General features: G+C 39.8%; 1 protein-coding gene across 3 annotated transcripts; it reads right to left on the reverse strand.

Moving 5' to 3' along the window:
• Positions 1 to 483: 483 nt before the first annotated feature.
• Positions 484 to 12,529, reverse strand: psip1a (PC4 and SFRS1 interacting protein 1a). 3 transcript variants are annotated; one of them, XM_056371919.1, is made up of 17 exons: positions 12,373 to 12,529; positions 11,915 to 12,004; positions 11,025 to 11,101; positions 10,365 to 10,503; positions 9,528 to 9,617; positions 9,059 to 9,187; positions 7,769 to 7,828; positions 7,596 to 7,656; positions 7,224 to 7,317; positions 6,748 to 6,931; positions 6,526 to 6,605; positions 6,137 to 6,192; positions 5,198 to 5,268; positions 4,459 to 4,560; positions 4,139 to 4,340; positions 2,244 to 2,340; positions 484 to 1,315 (listed from the first exon to the last, which is right to left on the reverse strand). In XM_056371919.1, exons 2-17 carry the CDS (start codon positions 11,984 to 11,986, stop codon positions 1,285 to 1,287), a joined length of 1,545 nt encoding a protein of 514 aa, XP_056227894.1. In that variant the 5' UTR covers positions 11,987 to 12,004; positions 12,373 to 12,529; the 3' UTR covers positions 484 to 1,284. The 3 variants fall into 3 exon arrangements, with proteins under 3 accessions (XP_056227894.1, XP_056227896.1, XP_056227895.1); XM_056371921.1 differs by having other exon boundaries at positions 12,467 to 12,488; XM_056371920.1 differs by lacking the exon at positions 9,059 to 9,187.
• Positions 12,530 to 15,915: the final 3,386 nt, after the last annotated feature.

A 15,915-nucleotide genomic window follows, 5' to 3' on the forward strand; every position in this document is an offset into this window, starting at 1 on the left:
CAAAAATGTTTTAACTTCAGGAGAAATGTTTTATGCTCCTGGGTCCTCGTCACTCAAAGTAAGAAGCTTATTGAAGTTGAAAATAGGTTTACAGGGCCATTAAGGCTACTGAAGTTCCTACGGCGAAATAAGTCTACCTATTTGAAGAAATTGCAAAAAATGTTGCCCAGTCGGTCAAACAAAAGCAGCCAATGGGTCAAGTTCTTAGATCCCTCCGTGTACCCAGAGGCCTACAGAAATAAGCCACATTCCTGTACATCAAATTTATTTTTATGGATGCAACAAAAAGAACTACAGTATAGTAATTGTAGCGTGACCACTATGGTTAAACAGGCTGATAACTACAGAGCCAATGAGGAGGACTCCTGTTTTCAGCAACACAAAGCGGACTGATCTTCGAGGTGCTCTACACAACGACAACAGCAATATTTGAGACCAACGCAGGATTTCTATCATTGTGAACAAATGATGAAAGACAAAAGGTGAACTATATGTACTGCTTTATTATTGAATGCTGAAACAGGTCATCAGACAGGCACAAAAATACTCTTATTTACACCTATGTTAAAAAGAAAAACAACTTTAAAAACAGACACTTGCACATGGTTGAGAATAAAGCATTTTCTTGGCAAAAGAAACTTTGGCAAAACTGCAGAATTTTCGGTGTGTGCATCTGATGTGAATAGGTATCTATGGTAATGGTGTTTTCTAACTACAGCTATGTCTCCGTACTTGAAATCATCTGTAAGAGAAGCTAAGATCAAACTGCTGATTATGAAAATGTGAAAAGGCAAAGTTTAAATGCACAGGAAACATTAGAGTAAAATAAAAACCATCTACTCCATTTAAAAAAAAAAAAAAGGACCAAATGGTACTAACCTGCTCTCTGTTAGCATGCTCATTAAGATCTAAGTTCACAGTGTTGCAGATCTACAAGTTCTTACTCTTTACGCTGTTCATGAAATTCAACAGATGTGACAATGTATGTGAGAAGAGTTGTCTGAAAGGTAAAGATTACACAAAGTACAAAAATAAACTATGCAGTCAGTCAGTCAGTCAGTCAGTCAGTCAGTCAGTCAGTCAGTCAGTCAGTCAGTCAGTATCTTGGGGTTGGAGGGGTTTGATGTACTGAAGCCTTTGAGCAGCAAAACTGTCGAAAACAGTCAGTGAACTGGAAACCAGTGACAGTGATCAGTCATCAAAAGGAACAGGACCAGAGATCCCAGTTTGAACAAAGGAGTACAGCAGCACATGTCCTCTCTTTCCTTCAGGCAGGTAGGACACTCAAGTGGACTCTTCCTGAGCTTTTGGGGCACTACAGTCAAAGAAAATAAGTTAAAAAGATGTCAATAAACACAATTAAGGGTAGGTGGTGATATTTTATATATGTTCCTTATTTTAAGTAACCATGCAAAACCTAGTTATTATATTGTATTGCCTGTGTAGCCCTAATCTGATCTTGTTCACCTATGCATCCACAGTTCAAAAACTATTCAAACACACACATATATATATGTAAGCCACACTGAGCGAAATGTTTCTTCATTATGGTGGACATGGTGAATTAAGCAAAATAGCCCCCAACAAATTGACCATTTACGAGTATGTATGTGTAACGTTTGGTAAAAACTAGTTCCCAAGCTGTTTCAGGAAACTACAGAGCCATTTGTGACATATCTTTGATGATTTATGCATTCAGTTGGAACAAAAAGGGCTTAGGGCTGTGAGTGTGAAAGTGAAACCAGAATTTCTGTTCCACAAAAAGTCAGACGTTTATAATAAATCAAACAACAAACATTTGAGCCTTGGAACAGAACCTTTCTCGACAGTAAGCCGTGTGGTTCAGGCCATGTGTCTGCATGAGGACTGCAATTTAATTTAAAATCACAAACGTTTAATTACTAATCGTAAGAGCAGCGGATGCCGATGTATCTCAGGATACGGGATGGAGAGCACACCCTCGGAACACGTTTCATCTTTATCTACAAGAAAGCCTCAATGAGACACTGCACTGAGCTATAGAAACGTGTGGAATAGAAGCTAACCTGGAGTTGACGTCATGATTTCTGCTCATTTGTAGACAGAAAGAAAATATAAAATAATTTACGATAAAGTCTCTTATCCAGTTAAAATGTACAATTTTATTAGTGTAACTCTTATATAATGTATGTGAGAGGAACCCCAGACCAAATTTTAGAATCACAATCACACACTGTGTTTTCTGTGTGTTTTAGGTAAACTACCTGTGATTCTCTCCTGCGGGGGCGTCTTCTTGCAGCTTCTCCCGCTCCGTCTCCTGCGTCTTCTCCTCTGGGCTGATATCGCCATTCGTCAGCTTGTCTTTTGGGCAGTGCACAGAGGGACAGACGGACTCAGTCAGACAGAACATGACTACACAAACTAAAACCACCGCAGAGACAGGAACTCACAGGAGCATGTGACGACACATGCCGAGCTGCAGACCTTACTGAGATAAATACGATTTTCCACCCATTCGGCATGCCTTGCTCTAGAAAGAGACCTTTCACGGGGACCATCGTATTGGTGCGAGTACAGTACGCACATCAGTTGAATGAGTCACTGAAGTGAGGATATGGCTGCAGAGCTCTGATTACTGCAAGTGTCTCTAATACAAATGTCAACCACAGATGACGTCCTAAAGGGAAGAAGTAGTGGACTAGAAGCACATAAATGCCTCTGTTCTCCGGCTGGTTGTCATATCCGACTCAGCTGGTCACAACCACTTTACCAATAGCCGACAGACAAGCCCCGTTCTGCGACTTTTATCACCTGACCTCGCCAGCTTCCAAATAGCTCACATGTATGACAGCTTACTTTTACACTTCCTGTGCACATTTAGAACATTTGTAAGTTGTGTGCAACAACAACAGCAGCAGCAATCATGAGTATTGATCATCAGCATCAATTGCTAATATTTGAAATGTGCTAGAATTATTGCAGATGCGTAATCCAGGAGGATCATTGTCACTCATTTGGAGCGTTTGTGTCCAAGTGATGAATTTAAGAGCAATATTCAATCTCTTATAGCTCTGTCTTTGGTTTCTACCAACCCTTAAGAAAAGACATCTGGCTCTTCAGCTTCTAAATACTTCAATATGTTCACCAGCTAGTTCCTAACTGTGTCCGTCTGCTTTTTTGATGAAAACAGCTACGAGAGCCACGAGAGTGAACCCAAACATTAATTGTGGGGCGCTTCAGGGGCTGCAAATCGAGGATATAATTCTCTGTGGGTTCAACACAACAAACGACCTCTTTTATATTGTCATGTTGTTTTCACGTCGTCATTTTACACATTTTTAGAGCAATTATATCGGCTTTAAACAAACTGAAAATATCAGTTACTGGGTAAAAAGCAAGCAATAAAACTACTAAAATACTTCAGCTGTTTCAGAAGATTTTGTAACACCAAAGAATGAGTCCTCATTGATAAAATAAAAGGGAGTAACGGTAAAAAAAAAGAAAGAAAAAAAAGTGAGCTGGGTGGATGAAGAGCTGCAGGCGACAGACAAGAGCTGCAGTTTGGATGAAGTCAAACAGGTCCTCAATACTCTAGCACCAATGAAGGGAAACCTGTTACTGCACCCGTCATATGGAAACCCACTCACACCACGCTTACATCACCGGCTATGGTCATGGTTGATCGTGGTAAGCATGGTGGCGTTATCTCGACTCTATGGAAACTCAGCATCAGTAAAACCACTGGAGACATTCTCTACAGTGATCACTTGTTTATCTACAGCATGAGAGATGAACATCCCCAGGACTACTCAGACCCCATGATGTGACCAGAATGTTACGTTGAAACAAGCAGCTCCAGTGAAACAGAGCATTAGCCGACCAAAAGTTTAGACAGAATCACTATCATCCTGTTTCACTAGCTAAGGTAAATGTAGTTAAATGTAATTACATATTTCTTACTGTAATTCAACCTCTAGAGTCAGGTGAACAAAGGCCTGTAGCCCTGTAGGCAACGTGAAAACTGCAGCCGTGTGAGATGTTTGCACACAGATTTCTGAACATATTTGTACACCCAGAATACTTGCCTGCCTGTAGGTGTTCCAGCCAACTGAAAGAGGAAGCATGCATTGTCAACAAGAGACTCTATAATGATTAGTACCCGAGTTGTTTTCCTTGGCTTGTTCGACTCTCTTCAGCGCTCCTTTCTTGGCCTCTTCATGCTGCCGTTGTTCGACTAAAGACTTGTTGAGCACCTGGCTGAGCACGCTGTCGCCTTCTCCGACCAGAAACATGCTCTTAAACTTGTTATACAGCATGGTGGCCTTATCCATGATGTCCTGACTGGCCTTGAATCTGCGAATCTGGAACGTGAATAAAAACATGCATCGCCACTCAATAAAAGGACTTAGAAGCACACCCTCCTGTAGATTGATTGCTCAGTTTGTTGTCTTTCTATGGACCTTGGATCATTCACTGTACCTTTTTGAGTGTGGCAATGAGTTCACTGTGTTTCTGCAGGTGCTGGGTTGTGACCTGGAGGGATCCGATCTCATCTAAAGCCTCCAAGCACTTCTTCACATCCTGGGGGGGGGGGGGGGGGCGGGGCGGGGGGCATTATCAAGCTTAACCAAGGGGTATCAAAAATTGCTCTCTACATATATAGGACTGCACAAACTGAAGACAACAGAAGTCTCAGTTCATCTGGTCAGCAGCAATGTTAAGCTGCAAAACAACTTCCTCAGACTGGAGTAAAGCTAGTCTGATGACTTGTTTACCTAAAACTCCACTGTCACATCCCCCCAAGAATTTCAGTAATTTGAGCAGTTCCAATTGTCTCAAGATGTTATCCTGTTGACCTATTTTGTACTGTGTAGATCATGCACAGACCTGCACCCCCCACTGAGGGAAAAATCAGCGTAACTCAGGGAGTGGACCTGTGTTACCAAGTGCAGCAATTTAGGCCAAAAACAGAGGATGGGAATCTGGGGGTCATTCAGTCACAATATCGTCACAGCGCTTTAACTCATAAAAGACGCACAACACAAGGGTAGAAGAGGAAGAGGAAACTGAACTACTAAAAATGAACAACAATTTGAAAGAACAGAGTCTGAGCTTTTTGTCTTTGTCAGTTCAGTGTATGTCAGGGTAAATTTAAAAAGGTATGAGCCGTAAAAGATGTATGAGATATCCTGTATTTATGATCCGACGGTGAACTTACAGGGTTGTCAATTTTCAGTGAAATCTTGATTTCACTGTGCAGTCTGTGGAGTTTCAAGTCAGTTGACATTTCTGAGGAAAAATGAAAAACAAAAAGGAAATGTTTTTAGTTAAATTACTAATTTTCTTTTTAAAAACAGAACTTCAATGATGTTTGAATGTAACACAGAAACATATTTCCATCTATTGGAAATATCAAATCAAGTCACTGAGGGTTAATGAGTTCTGAATTCAAGACTCTGAAAACAGAAATATGAACAGAACTGACTGTTTGATGCAGTGTTTATAATGTAAACTGAAGGACTAAATGAAAACGGAAAAAAGTAGAATTACCACCTCACAGTTGTCATTAAGCCATACTGAGGGTCTCAGTTGCTTTCCCCCTTAAGCCGAATGTGGCTCAGCTGTGTGAGAGGAAGCGCTGCCAAGTCTCTGGCAGCAAGGAGTAGGAGGAAGTAAATGAAACCTATGTTCTGAAGAAATGTTCATGTTCTGCATGTTCTGACTTGTTAAGATTGAGAAGATTGGATCAGTTGTACTTTTTTTTTTGGAATACTTGATGCGGCCCAGCCTCACCCAGACTCTACCTCCAGCGGCCCCTAGGTAAGTTGAGTTTGAGACCCCTGCATTAGACGTTTGTGTTAAATGAGTCATAATTAGCATATGAATTCTTGAGTTATGGCCAAAGTAACGACTGGAGGCATAAAAACCGTGTGATGGATTAATTGATGTATTGTTTAAAACCACAGGTCTGATTTTTTGATTGATTATTGGATCATGATGCTGTGCTACACAATAAAGTCACATGTCTCTGGGAGTGGCCACAAAAAATGAGAAATATGTAAAATAAATAATAATAAAGTTGTTCTTTTCTTTCTTCAGGTTACTTGGTGCCTTGAAATCAACTATTTAATTTTAATATATAAACGACAGTGCTTACCTTTCTTCTTAACTCCTGTCCTCTCTTCATTTTTCTTCCCATCATCTTTGTTCGGCCTGCGAGACACATTAGCCCACAGAAATCAGAAATCTATCCATTCCTCTCCTAATGAGTTTCTTACGTCTCCATATCAACAGTACAAGCACAATGTAGTTGATAAATATAATGTATTCTCTAATTCCATTCAATATTCAGATATTTACTCAACTTAAAATACTGAGCATTTTCTGGTTACTTAAATGTCACATTTTCTCTTTATGTCCTTGTAAAGACTTTTGGACTGTTGGCTGCTAAAAAAAAAAAAAAGAAAAAAAAAAAAGAAAAAGAAAAAAGAGATGAAGACATCACTTTGGTCTATGGTAACTTTGTATATGTAGATCGACACTTACTCTCTTAATTCATCTGCTTTCCGTCGCCGCACATCTTTGTCGATTTCTGAGCTTTGCTGTTTCTTTCTGCCTTTATTTTTCTGAGATGAGAAGAAATTTGAAATGGTATCAGTGAGAGCATCACTGACTTTCTCAACGTCGCAATCTTATCAGAAAACATGTTGGTGTTTCACTGTTGATGGATTCTAACTATGAGGATATTTGTGTGGACTGGACACCTGCCTCTTCATCGTCAGAGCCAGAGGAGCTGTCATCCTTGGACTGCTTCTTCTTCTTGGCTTCAGGCTCCTTCACGTCTGCATCCTTTCCTTTGCTGTCCTCCCTCTTCTTTCTCTTCTCCTCCTCTCCACTCTTGGATTTGTCCTCTAGTGCCCTCTTTCTTTTTCTGTCTGATTCAGCAGTGTCCCTGAAATATAGGAGGAAATATCTGTTAGAGACTTAAAAGATGAATGTTGCGCAGTTTAAATACAGCTGCTCCATGAGTCCACAGCCATAATCAACTCACACTGTTTATGAATGCAAGTTTAAAGCAGAATTTTATGCTTCTCTTTGACTCTGTGCATCTTGAAATCTTATGGGTAAACTGTCTATTTTTCATTGTCAATTTGACAAACATGAAATCAAAAATGATAAAATATTTATACTGTTCATTTTCATAAAACAAATCATGCATTGTGTGTTCATATTCATGTGGTTACATTTCACTGCCTGAGCCTTGTTGATCCTGCTGCTGGAGCAGAAGCAACTTCTCACTTTTGGGCTTCCTGCCTCTTCGCTTGGGGCCCTCTCCACCTGATCACACACAAACACACACACACACACAAAATTCAGTTCATGCTAAATGTGAGCTGAATGCAATGAATTCCGTTCATAGTGCTACATGTTTGTCAATGTGATTAATGTATTTCTCTCATATTTCTTGCTGTGTTTGTCTCATTGTTACTGTCTCACACAAGCTATGACACAAACACACACACACGCACGCACACACACAAGCTTGAACTTTCTTCTTCATAGCACAAAGTCATAAACAGCATTGTGGGTACAATATCAAGGGCAATAGATCCGACCTGAAGGACTAACAGGACTTGCAGGAGCATCGTCTTTTTCAGTCTCTTGGTCAGTTTCACTCTGAAGAAAAATTGAAAAGGCGTCATCTTATAAAATGTTTTCTACAAACTAAAAAAAACATTCTCTATACATACTGGTTTCACTCGTAAACCCATCAATAAATACTACCAACCTTTTTCTTTCTTCCTCTCTTGGGTTTAAGAACATCTGTGGATTCTTTCTGAGCGGCGCCCTAAAATGTGACACCTTTGTTAATTTTGTTATGATCTTTATTCCCTCTTAAACAAATCAACAAGAGCTGCAACTGAGAGGAGAACAAAATAAAAGCTGGATATCACTGTCAACAAGACATGTTAACATGTATTCAGTCCTTGGATTATTTGATCAGTCACTTCATAAAAAAAACACACACTTTTTTTTCTGGAGCGGTAGCTAGACCTCTAGTGTACAACTGTGGCATTACATGCAATGCAATATTTAATGTGCCAGTGTTTCATTAACTGTAGGCGTGTCCCAGTTTCATACTACATACTTTAGAACGTCACTGCCAATTCAGCTTTATACAGACAATGAAAAAGGTCTGAAAAAAGATGTAAGTTTAGCTTAGTTTAGTTTGACAGGATCTTTGTGGAGTTGTTTCTGCAATTTTTTTGCAGCTCTGAGAACCTCCTCCACCTCCCTTGTCAATTGCATTGTGGGACAGCACACTTAAGTATCAAGTGCTTTTTAGTGCATACTGACTTTTCTTTTGGGACATGTTTTCCTAGAAATAGTTTGTATTAGTATGGAACTGGGACACAACTCCTGTCTCGGTAAAATACTCACCACTGGGAAAATGTCAAAGCAAACAACTTCAATAAACTGAGCCCCTCTCAAATTACATGACGACATTAACTGAGTTACAACTTACCTTTCTCCAAAGCACACAGAAAGCCATGCAAAAATAAAGTTACATCAACTAATTGCAAACAGTAGGATTAGGCAGTATACAGACAGGGAAAAGCAAGAAATGGAAAGCACTAACAAGTTGTCAGGGTTGTAAAGCAGAGAAAGATGAAAAAAAAACAAGCAAAAAAAAAAACTTTACAATTATTTATGTTACACGCATAGAGTTAATATTTCCCTGACATTAGCAGCATTTTCAGTGGCCTAGCACAAGCTTATCTGATATTATTCGATCTTAATTATTTCATTGAAAACTCAGGGAGTGCTTTCTCACATTATTCAATCTGTTTGCAGATCACCCATCACCTCAGTAGCATTAACATAGCAAAACCCAGGCCAGGCACTTCAATCAAAACATCAGGCACCGGCAAAACTTTGTGGCCGCCAACAAGAGTTTTGAGTCAAACAGAAACAAACCACCCAATTGAAAAACCACCACGTGTCACATGCTTTCCCACGGGGAGGGGATGAGACAACCTGCACCGCTTTATGGTATCCCAGCATGCAAAGTACGTACATCCTGGTCCTGAGGACCCTGCTCAGAGATCAGAGACCCTTCCTCCTCCTCCTCCTCCTCCTCATCATCCTCCTCCTCCTTCTCCTCCTCCTCATTCTCATTCTCCTGCTCAGCCTCAACTCCTGGAACCTGAATGCACCCGAGACACAGCATAGGACGCAGTGTGGTGGGGTAAGCAAGTCTTGAAAGGGAGAAAAGTTAGCGAATATCCTTCTGTTGCACACACTACTCTTAGCATACAAGCCCTTCAATCTATTAATACAAATTGACACTGTTCATTTGCAAGCTATTGCCTGCTGTTGTATGTAATTCATTATGAGGCAATCACACGACACACATCAGAGAAAGATCAGAAAGACAGCAAAAGAAGGAAGAAGCTGACAACACAGGTACAAACCAGTAGCATGTCAATGCAGTGAAGCGACTGTCTACATATTTACTTGTGCAGATCTGAGGAGCAAAAACTTACTTTGGATTTTATCCCCTTGTCGTCTGCATCCTCCTCTCCTTCTGGACTGCTGTCTGAATCCTTTTCAGTGAAAGATTCTGGAGGAACCGGCTTCAAACAAAAAAAGTAAAAAATTTGATTAAATGTGAAAACTTAAAAAAAAAAAAACCCTGAGAAGCAGGCGGCTCAGAATCAGCCATGCACACGCAATAATGTCAGAATAATGTATGAAACAGATGTTAAGCTTTCACAAGGGTTTTATCACAGAGCTTTGAGGTAGTAGTAATAATAATAAAATGGAAAAGGGGAAAACACTATTTTAGTAAAATGAAATGACATTTGTTTTTGATGGTCACCAGTTATCAGTCACTGTCTGTCAGGCTTAGCCGACTGATCTCAGTGCTCAAGACTCACGAGAACTTTATCGTCAACTCATCCATTTATAAGTGCACAGTAGGGACAAAATTTAATTTCAAAACAAAGTTTCTGGGCAGGTGCTTCTGGCTGCTGAAAAGCTTTATATTAACACATTTAAATGCTGGCTGCTAGTCTCCTTATTTAGCAGACCTTTTGACTCTCAGGTAGAATTTTTGCTGTTTACCGTAACTTCTCTCAAGCTGCTGAAAAAACTATTCAAAAATTATAAAACCACTTTGGTTAGCTTTAGACATCCACAGCAAACCCCGGATCAGGAAGTGGGGACAAAATCAAACACAAAATCCACAAGTCAACACAAAATAAAAACAGTCAGGGAGGTTGAGCAGCATCTGAGGAACAGCCGATTCAAGCCCAAGTCCAACTTCTGTGGGAGGAATACCGAAAAATGTTGTTGGTGGAAATAAGAGGAAAAGGATGTACCTTGGGTGCGGTGAGCTCAACTTTTGGGTTGTTCTCAATCTCCCACAATCCCTCATTGAAGCCTTTCCTCTTGTTGGGCTTGGCGTACTTGTCTTTGTTCGGCAGGTACGGAAAAATATCTTTTGGGCCAAGAAATGCTCTGTTGGAAAAAATATCATTTCAAGGATGTTTGTCCATTTAATACTTTCTGAACCATTAAAAATGTAGTGTGTGTTTACTGTGAGCACACAGACGAAACAGACAGGTCACTCTATTCAGACACTCATCCAACATGTATGGATTTAAAGAAACACCTACAACAGGGCACAGTGATGGCTGAAAAGACAAACTGGATCTTTAAACAGTATAACAAATAACTTCATCAACCTCTGTAAATCTACTGAATGCTCACACTAAAATGTTCACAAGCATCAGACATTTTCGCCACACAATTCTTCAGAAATTCTATGGCAAAGGCAGATTCTTGTGTAAACTATCACATGGACAACTCAAATTAAGAACACAGTTTACTTTTTCCACCGTTTTCTAAAAATGGTAACAAATTTTCAGTTTTACCTGACCACATATTTCCTGCAGTTCCAGCTCAGACTAAACGAAACAATACATATTACTTCACATAAGTATGTAAACCAACCAAACAGTTACTGGTGTGTTACTAACGTTTCATGGGTGCCAAAGAAGAAGATGGGAAACTTGATGTTGGATGGCTTCACAGCACCGTCTGGGACTTCATCGATCTGTCACAGAGATGAGAAAGAAGCAGATATTTTCTTACAGCCATAAACAGCATGAAGCTGTCATTAGAGCTGGAACAAATTATGTGTCTGCGGTTTGTCTCTGTGGGAGGGATGTCGTCATATGTTGTTTTTGTGTGGGGGGGGGGGGGTTTTGCACCTGCATTTCAATGTATATTAAATGCAGTTTACCTCTAATTGTAGCACTGCAACAAACAATTATTTCACTGCAAGTTATTTTCTAGGTAAATCAATTAATTGACTCGTCCATAAGTCAGGAAATAGTGAATAATGCTGTTATAATTTCTCAATGACCAATATAACTTCTTTAAATGTCTTATTTCATCTGACCAACCAATCCAAAGATATTTAGTTTGGTATCATGTATGACACAAAAAGCATCATATGTACAAATCCGAGAGGCTGGAACCCCAGATTTTGCATTTTTGTTTTAGAAAAAAAAAAAGACTGAAGCGATTTAGAGCTTCATCGATTAGTTGATTAATGGAGGGGCAGAAAAAGAATCAGCAGTGTAAGTAAGTTAGTGTAATTTTTATGAAACAATTTTATGACACTAAAGTGAATATCTTTGAGGTTTTGACTTTTAGTCGGAAATTTTTTTTTTCGAACAAACATTTGTACTATTTTCAGACACTCGATGAACTAAATGATTAATCGAGAAAATGATCTGCAGATCAATCATTTGTGAAAACAATCGTGTTTTTTTCTGATTAATCGACTATAGCTGCTGCAGGGCCAATGAAATGCTCAGAATAAATGTGCCTTGCTTTGCCTGATTTTGAGCTCCAGACTTACTCGTGCGGGCCAGTGAGGATAGCCCTTCATCTTGGCGAAAATCAGATCACCAGGTTTCCAGTCTCGAGCCATGCTGAGGGTATTATCAAGCTGGAAAATAAAGACGAGTAAATTAGCAAGACCATTTACATGAGCAACACTATGGTGCATCTACGCAGCAAAGGGAAACGTGTATACATCCACTCAGTGCCCCTCCCCCTAACCACCATCACCTACATCCTCCGGAGTCCACAGTTCATTCAAACGTGACAGTCATGTTTCGTACGACAAAACTAGTCCTGCATTTCACACATCCACTGTCTGTACGCAATTTGATCCCACTGACACTCAGCAGAAACTAAAATCCGAGATAACTAGCGTGAACGAGATGTAAGCACAACCTCATCAACAAACACGCATGCTACCTAGCTTGTAGCTGTTTAAAGCTACCGAAACCACAACGACCCCCCTTCATTCACCTCTAGTGTGTGCCGACGTGTAGAGGAAACCTGAATGTCGTTAGTACTTCTGTAGATTGTTGATGTAGCACAAATTTTAACCAGGGAAACACACCGCTCCTTTTCCGCACAGTCGGATGCACGTTTTCCACTCCCGCGCAGGACGTCGCCAGACTGTACCATTACAAGGTAAAACGTGGGAGGGTCTATTTTAATTAATTCCGTTATTTGTGTTGTTGTTTTTGTTCTGTTTACTAAGAAGAACCAAAACTCCCATATAATTAAATGCTGGGTGTTTGTATAGCTGTAGGGGGCAGGCAATTGGATTTTAGAAGGGGAAATATTAGTGAAAGTAACCGCGCTGAGCACCTTACCATTAAATAGATCGTCTATGTAGGCATTTTGATGGGGGAAAAAAGTGGGCGTCAACTTCCACGCGTGCGCACTTATCCCACCCCTAAACAAATAAATATAGCCACGTTCACCGTCATTGCCAAAGAGTCTGGTTTGGGTAGATATACAGCAGAAAGCCTACACAAATCACAAAATGTACTTTTAGTGTTCTATGTATTTTTTTTGTCCAACATACAGCTCACATATTCTTGGTACCTGAAAATAGGATCAGAGTGGGAGCTCTGCTGCTGTTCCTTTTTTTTCTCTGTACTGATGCTGAGATTGTCATTTTGATGCAGGGTGAATCATCTTAAATTACATCTGGGTTTATCTTTTATCCAGGGACAATGGAGGTTTTTGTGGTCGTCTATGAGTGCAAGAAAAACATCTCCCCCTCATACAAATCTGTCTTGTTTGTTCATTTTTTAATGCATGCAAAAATTCAGTCACCCTTGCGCAAATTACACATTTTGTACAACAAGAAGTACACAGCCCCTGCAGCAAACTGACATTAAAAATTGAGCATTTCTTCAATGTTGCATAATACACTGTTACTTTTTATTTAATGAACGTAGGAAATAGGAAACTGAACAGTAGCCAATTGTGGCATGTTTAAATGTTTGAAAAACAACTCCATTAACACTTAGGCCTTAATTGACTCCGTAGGACTTGTAAGGCAGGTTAAGAATCGTCATTATGAATTGTCTGCCAATAGCAAAGCTGATAACTTCTCTGACTCTTCAACTCTAATCAACTGACTGAAGATCTGAAAACGAAAATAACACTTACATTAACATTTGAAAAAAAAAATGCGTTTGCTGCAGGGGTTGTATTAGTGTCTTTTCAACATCACTTCATCAGGACATTTCATAGTCATTCATGTTTGAATTTCATATTAAGTGATCATATACAGTACAGTGTTGTTGGTTCTCTTGAAAGTTCAATTAATCAGGAAATTAAAAAGCACTTAGTTAAACCAGTGTTATAAAAATTACAACTGGGAAAGATATAAACATTTGAATACTTTATGAAGTCTCATGGCATCCCTTATTCTTATACATTTTTTTTTTCTCGATTAACACAGTTTCCCTAAAAGGCTTCTTTATCCCTACTCCCCTATCATTGTGTCATGCTGACTCCATTTGGTTGGCGTTCAGTGACCTCTAGTGGCAAGATCAGGCTTAACACATGAAATGTAGGCACAAGTGCACTGATTTCTTTCCTGGGACACTGAGGCTTCAAATATGTTTTAGCTTTCAAATTTAAAAGGCTTTGACATGGATTTCTCAGGGTGAAGGCTTCTTAAAATAAAACAAAGCAAAACAAAATAGAAAGAAAGCAGGGTCTTGCATGACAGTGCATGTGACAAACTGCGGTCTGCATATCCTGTAATAACAGCTCTTTCCATGACTGATCTACCATACTGTGTAAACTGTAGATCCATCTTCACAAACTCATATTATTTGTCTTATTATTGTTCTCACAAAATTATCTTAAATTCTAGTTAGGGCAGCAACTAATGAACATTTCATTATCAATTAATCTGGCAATTGAATCTTAAATGCCCATCACATATTCCTGAAATGCAACGTGACGTCCTACGATATCACATTTTTTCCAACCACCGATCCAAAACCGAGAGATATCAAAGATACAACAACATAAACACAGAAAAAAAATGCACATTTGCACATTTGAGCTGAAGCAGGAACCAGACAATTATCAACATTTTTGCTTGAAAAATGATTTAAATGATACATCAATTATCATATTTATCATATTATAGTGGTTCATATTTAAATTTCTGTCCATCAAAACCTTCTCTTACATATTGTTTGCTTGTTTTGCAAAGGTTTTTTTTTTTTTTTAATTTAGTCTGAAAAAACTTAGTGGATAATCAAGAGTTTAAGAAGAAAAATCTATACATTAGTCGGCCACCAGGCTCTGAAGTGTTTTATACTGATAAAACACTGCAGATGGTGGAAGTACATGAAGGTGACCTCAACATTTGTGACCACACAGATACACAAGCAAGCTTACACAAATCCAAGTCTATGCAAGTCTATGTGTGTGCATGTGTGTGCATGTGTGTCTGTGTGTGCGTGTGTGTGTGTGTGTGTGCGTGCGTGCGTGCGTGCATGTGTGTGTGTGTGTGTGTGTGTGTGTGTAAGACAATAGAAGATGCTGATAGTTGAAGGACAGGCTCATCAGCCACAGGGTCCCAGAGAGGGGGATAAGGGAGAAGAGGAGGCCAGGATGGGCCAGAGGAGGGTGTATGAGACAAAAGGAGAAGAGAGAAGTGGAACCCAGGTACATGCACAGGAATAACTCACAGGAGCTACCAGGCCCCCTGCCCAGCCTGCGAGGTGAGAGACCTCGGTGTTGGACCCCGTCCAGCTTAGTGGGGTTCCTGCTCAGACACACGGCTATAACGGAGGCCAGGGATGGAGCTATAGAGAGATGACAGTGAATGTGTATGTGTGTGTGTGTGTGTGTGTGTGTGTGTGTGTGTGTGCGACTATGAATGTGAGTGTGTATCCTTCACCCTGGCAGACGATATGTTGGCAGAACATCCCAGCCCACTCTGTCTCTGAGGGCCACAAAGTCCTGCTATCCTTCCTCACTAATTTGTTAACCTGCCTCTCTTCTTTGCAGAGTCCTCGCTCACATGCTGAGAGAGGCTACTTTATATACGACCAGTGCCATTCAAAATCACCTCCCTGCTTTGATACTGCACCCTGGCCATAATGGCAATGAGCCAACCCAGAAAAGGAACAGTCAGAGTTCACTGAGGGCGGTAATTTGCTCTACAAGTTTCACATCATAGGGCTTTGTAAATCTATAGAACTGCTGCACAAGTTGTATTGTCAGCTCTGATGTCACGGTGACATGTGCTGGTTCATGAGCTGATTAACCAATAACAACAGGTGGAAGTTTTTGAGATGGGTTAAATATAAATTCTGTCATGAATGCACTATTTTATTAGCACCAGGACACTGTTATGTTGCATACAGTGGTGCAAAGTAACTAACTTGAGGTGCTTGTACTTTACTTGAATATTTCCATTTCATTCAACTTTATATTTCTGCTCCACAGGGAAAATATAATAATAAAATATAACACATTTCCCTCCATGAAATTTATTCAACAGCTTTTGTTACAAGTTATTTT

Source organism: Seriola aureovittata, chromosome 3 (genome assembly GCF_021018895.1).
Source record: "Seriola aureovittata isolate HTS-2021-v1 ecotype China chromosome 3, ASM2101889v1, whole genome shotgun sequence".
In the NCBI taxonomy this organism is placed as follows: Eukaryota; Metazoa; Chordata; class Actinopteri; order Carangiformes; family Carangidae; genus Seriola; species Seriola aureovittata.